The 5,421-nt window shown below is 39.0% G+C and overlaps 1 protein-coding gene across 1 annotated transcript; it reads left to right on the top strand.

The window, feature by feature from the left end:
• The first annotated feature begins 502 nt into the window (after window positions 1-502).
• Window positions 503-3,155, top strand: LOC121750215 (guanylate kinase 2-like). Its single transcript, XM_042144708.1, has 11 exons — window positions 503-639; window positions 880-915; window positions 1,019-1,120; window positions 1,216-1,292; window positions 1,382-1,511; window positions 1,604-1,966; window positions 2,047-2,168; window positions 2,244-2,379; window positions 2,467-2,515; window positions 2,599-2,704; window positions 2,780-3,155. Exons 2-11 carry the CDS (start codon window positions 913-915, stop codon window positions 2,895-2,897), a joined length of 1,206 nt encoding a protein of 401 aa, XP_042000642.1. The 5' UTR covers window positions 503-639; window positions 880-912; the 3' UTR covers window positions 2,898-3,155.
• The last annotated feature ends 2,266 nt before the right edge of the window (window positions 3,156-5,421 follow it).

Here is a 5,421-nt window from a genome sequence, read left to right as displayed (position 1 = left end):
GACCAAAGAGTTCGGACTCAGCCTACAGCTTGGTAAAAGCCGACCAGTCAAGCTCTCCTCTCAGATCGGCAAGAGCTGATCGGTAAAGTCCAGCAGTTCGGTCTCAGCATTCGACCGAACTAGGAGTTGGTGGACTCACGAAAGGCCTCCACGACCTCCACTATACCCACGATCTATTTAGTGGTATGAAGCAGTTATTGAGCAGTTATTGCTCACCCACGATCTTGTTAGTGGGGCTGCAAACCACGATCCTAGTTCAATGTATAAATAGAACTTAGATCTGATAGAAAAAGGTTAAGCTCTCTAGAGATAAAATAGCATATAGCAAGTCTGTATTGTAAGCTGTATTTTCGCAGATCAAGCAATACAAACCTGCCCTCATTTCTCCCCGTGGACGTAGATTTACCTCAGTAAATCGAACCACGTAAATTCATTGTGTCATAATTCTCTACCAGCATTTACTAACATCAATAATTCGCGGATCCATCAAGTAGCCTTTAATTTTCTAAAATGGGAGCCTCTCTCCCTCCCAAAATTTCTTGCAAACTTTCACACTTTCTCAATCCCAAGTCGCCCCTGCCTTCAAAATCTCGTCTTTGATCGACCATTTTCGTTGCACGCGCATAAATCGTGTACGAGGTAAGGGGAAAAAAATAAAAAGTGATGAAATTTTGTTGTGATTGCTCAAATAATGTGGCGGGGAAGTCGGCTTTCTGTTATTTGAGGCTTTGATTTATATCAATATTTAATCTTTTTTCAGTAGATCAATCAGTGTGTGTTTGTGTGTAGTGAATTTATGTATTGTGGCGAGCAATGAGAGCTGTGAGCATTACAAGTATATTTGGATCTCATGTTTCCTTACGTTTTCTCTTGTAACAGATTAGTTGTTGATTGCTTGGATCGCCTCTATCAATGGTGAGTGCTCATATTTATGATCCATTCTTGTTCACTTTTGGGTGGAAAAAAAAATTTGATTTTGTGAAAAATGGGCTTAATTTTGTGTGTGTGTTGTGATCAGGGGGAAGCTCCAGCTTTCATTGCTGATGATGATGTTTCAAATGGGCTTCTCTTGAAATCGAAGGGCTGCGAAACAATCAACAACATGGGCTGCAATAGAACAGTATGATGATTCAATATCTTGAATGAAATGCTATGCTTCAAGTATCCTTGGTTATGGATAAATCTTAGACCTTTTTTTTCTTGATTTGAATTCAGTTTGCCATTGGTGCAATGGGAAACGGATCTGATTCCTCCATTGGAGTTCGGATTTTAGATAAATCCGCGAGCGAATGGTAACGATCTCTCGAGAATCCTGGTGTTTGGTTCAGTTTTCTTGAATTTGAATAATAAGGTAGCTCAGAATCTTGAATTGTGTTGTTAGGGTGATCCCAACTGTGTTTGGGACGAAGCCTGCGCTGTCAAAGGGACACTCGGCTATAGTCTTGGATGAAGATCGGATTTTGGTCATTAAGGGTAACGCGACCTCAGATGATTGCTTTTGGTTCCTTGAGGTTTGTCCCTTTTACCATCATTTGTGAGAAGCTGATGATTTGTAGGGGTATGTATGTACAATAGTTTTGATGCCTTTGATCCAACGTTTTAGGTTAACACTGCGTTTGTGAGAGAGCACAGAGCTAGATTAGGGACTGAAGTGGTTGCTTGGAGTAAAGGTGTGGTGGGAGAGGCTCAAATACCCGTTGTCATAAGTGGTCCTTCGGGAGTTGGTAAGGGCACCCTCATTGCCAAACTGATGGAGGACTTCCCAATGATGTTTGGGTTCTCAGTGAGCCACACCACCCGTGCTCCAAGAAACAACGAGCAGAATGGCGTCCACTATCATTTCACGGAGCGTGATGTGATGGAGAAAGATATACAGGATGGAAAGTTCCTAGAGTTTGCAGCGGTTCATGGGAACCTCTATGGAACCAGTGTGGAGTCGGTTGAGATGGTTACCGATCAAGGAAAGGTACCGAATCATCCTTTCATTGATGAGTCATGATTAGCTTGTAGTTTCAATATGAATTTATGATTCTTGATTTTTTGTAGAGATGCATTCTTGACATTGATGTTCAAGGGGCTAGATCAGTTAGGGCTAGCTCTCTCGAGGCCATATTTGTCTTTATCCGCCCTCCTTCATTTGAGCAGCTCGAGAAACGCCTTCGTGCTAGGTAGGCAAGCCTCGTTTCCTTTCTGTGCATCAAGTATAGTGTAATTGACACGAAGCTTGTTTTTATTTTATAAAGGGGGACTGAGACAGAAGAGCAGATCCAAAAGCGACTGAGAAATGCTAAGGCGGAGATTGATCAGGGAACCTCGCCCGGGCTCTTTGATCATTGCTTGATCAACGATGATCTGGAGATCTGTTACGAGAATCTTAAAGTGATTGAATCTTAGTATTATTTTTCTCTGTATATGTTTGTTCATATTTTGAACATGATACTGAGATTGAATCTCACATTCTTGCAGAAACTATTAGGCCTAAGTGATGGGAGTGGCAAAGCTACCAATTTATCAGGTGAGCTTTTTTATTCTATCCAACTACATGCTTTTTGTGCAATCTGTTGCTTGTTAAATGAGATTAACGCGCTCGTTTTTCAGTTCCGGAGACGGTCCACGTGCCTCTGGAACACACCATCTCAAAAATCGACAAGAAGATCCTCATAAACTGCACTACTCCACAGCAAGAGAAACCGGCAAACAACATGTAATTGGCTAATCAAATAAAGTTACAAACATAATTTCATGGTGAAATCTTGATTACTCGAGCTTTTTCTTGCAGGTTTGTGCTGGACTTATCCTCGATCAAGGGTGGGGCCCCTGGTCGGACGAGGGGTCTGATCTTCTATGCGGCTGGACCATCCATGACCGGCACCAATGGTTTTAAAATGGCAAGCTGACATCAACCTCTCTCGCCTAAACATATTCTGTTTCCCTTATTTTCCTTCATAAGCTTACTTGCTTACAGAGTAGTCTGCTTACGGCTTTATAGACAGTCGTATGCAATAGCTAACATACTATTTTCACTGGTGGCAATCCATGATGATTCATAGGGCTGTAATGTAACATGTGAATTCTCGTGAGGAGAAAATCGAATATTGATCTCCCCCATTGTTGGGATATGATTAAAAAAAAGAAGAGTCGAAATGCTTGCTTTTTTTGTTCTGATCTTTTTGGTAGTTGCACCATTAATAAATTTGAAGAGTGCATTATGGTGGACTCGAACCTGATATAGTGATCTGTGTTTGCGTAATGGTTCATCGTCGACGGTGAATTGTTGCATGTGCAGAGGCACCTAGTGTGAGTAGTCCATTTCTTCATGGGATGAATTGTTGAAATAAAAGCAATCAGTGAGTAGACAGCTCCATGTTGTCTGTGCCAACCCACATGTTGGTAGCTGTGATTTTGTGCTCCTCACAAAGCACATGGTTGCCATCAACCATCAACATACAGGGGAAAAATTGGACCACCTTTGTTGGCAAAATCTAAGTGGATTGCAACCATTATTTGATTTCTTGTCCATTTTTTTCCTCTCAGCATGCATCATACTGAATTGGTCCAATCACACAAGACTCATAATCTTACATGACACTGTTTCAAAATTGGTACATATATTCTTCCATAATGAGTTTTTTTTATTTGCTTTTTGTGATTTTTTTTCTTTTTTCCTTCTTATTTAGTTTGCAAGTTCTGCAATACCATGCAAAATTTGTAGTTTTTCTCTTATATTCCAAAAATTGTATTTGATCATAAATTAAATTAGATTTATTATTTTCTTCGTTTTGGCGTTGAAAAGAGAAAGAAATGGAGTACTTCCTCCTCCCTTCAAAATAACTACTTTCTTGAATATTGTCAGTTGAAAAAAAAATCATAATTTATATATGTAACAGATGGAGTATTGGATTATAGGTAACATTGTTAAGTGTTACTACTATAAAATAGAGAGAACAAAGTGTGTGTATGTGTGTTGGCTTAGTGTTAGGCCATCCACAATAGGCGCCCAGCGACCGCCCAGCCGAGCGCCGGCGCTGGGCGGTTCGCTGGGCGATCTATTGCAGCCGCCCAGCGGGCGATTGGAGAGAGAAACCGCGCAGCGCTGGGCGGTCGCGTGGCGCTGGGCGGTGCGCTGGGCGGTCCGTTCGGCGCTATTGCAGCGCCCGGATCGCCCAGCGCACCGCCTAGCGCGAAAAAATAATTTTTTTTTTCAAAACACTATATATACGCGCTTTGTTCGTCATTTTCATTCGCACCACTTGTTTTAAATTATTGTACTTTTTTAAATTTTAATAGTATTATTAAACTTTTCCCGTATATGTCTCGTAAATTAAATTTCGCATATTGTGTGATTGTTAATTATTTCATTTTGTATATATTTGTTAATAGTGATGTGGTATTAGTGGCTAGGCTATGGCTGGGCTATTTGCTTGTTTTGATGATGTGGCAGGAGGATTTTTAGTGCTGCTGATATGGCAGTGGCTGGGCTATGGCTGGGCTATTCCTATTGTGGATGGCCTTAGTGGTAATGCGGTTAGTTACTACCCAATGCTAGAGGTCTCGGTTCCAAAATATGTGGAATTCAAAATAAACACACAGTAAGTTAGGTATATGGTCTTAAAATAAGCCCAATTATATTTTTGAGTTTACGTTATAGTACTACATAACTCGCCCCAAATTATACTCATTTTTAAACGAGTACTACTATTTTTTTTTTTTTTAAATATACTTCAAAGTTCTAACTAGTACTCCATATTTTATTTTATTTTACATCATACACCACTCACCCCAAATCATGTTAAATCTTTAATTCAATTTCACTTTTTTGAAATGCATTATTGGGATAAAGGTAACAATATAGTTTTCCATATTAAGCACAAGCTGCCTCATTTGAATTAGCCCCGCATCTACGTTTTCTTTTCTCATGTGTTTTTAGATCGAATTTATTCATAATTTTATAAACAAACTAAAATGAGAATGAAAATCACTTTTGATCGGATAATGAGTGTGAATCTGTAACTTCAAATAGACCGCATATTATTAAAAATCTAATGACAAAATAAACGTGTGATTTGTTTTCATGTTTGGATTTCGTCAGCACTGAATATATAATGAGAGTACTGAAAATAACTTTATTTTTATTTTTGGTCTTAAATCTGAATTCCACATTATCAAAATATTGAATAAGATTAAACAGAAATGATTATATTTCCGTGTGTCTAAAGAAGTCATAATTAGTGATGTGGTGGTGGTGCCAACCACGATTTTGTTTCTTCATTTCTGGTGAACGAACCAAATAATGTGTTATATATTATTGATTGCAAATTGCAATATGTGTACTAAATTAGATTTGCTATACGTGCGTTACTCATGGACAATACCATATATGTACTAAATTTAATATTCTCTTTTCTAAAAAAGTGTTCACGA

The sequence above is a fragment of the Salvia splendens genome, chromosome 10 (assembly GCF_004379255.2).
Source record: "Salvia splendens isolate huo1 chromosome 10, SspV2, whole genome shotgun sequence".
NCBI lineage: Eukaryota > Viridiplantae > Streptophyta > Magnoliopsida > Lamiales > Lamiaceae > Salvia > Salvia splendens.
Note: the sequence above shows the minus strand (reverse complement) of the source record. Positions and strands in the feature narration are given on the sequence as shown.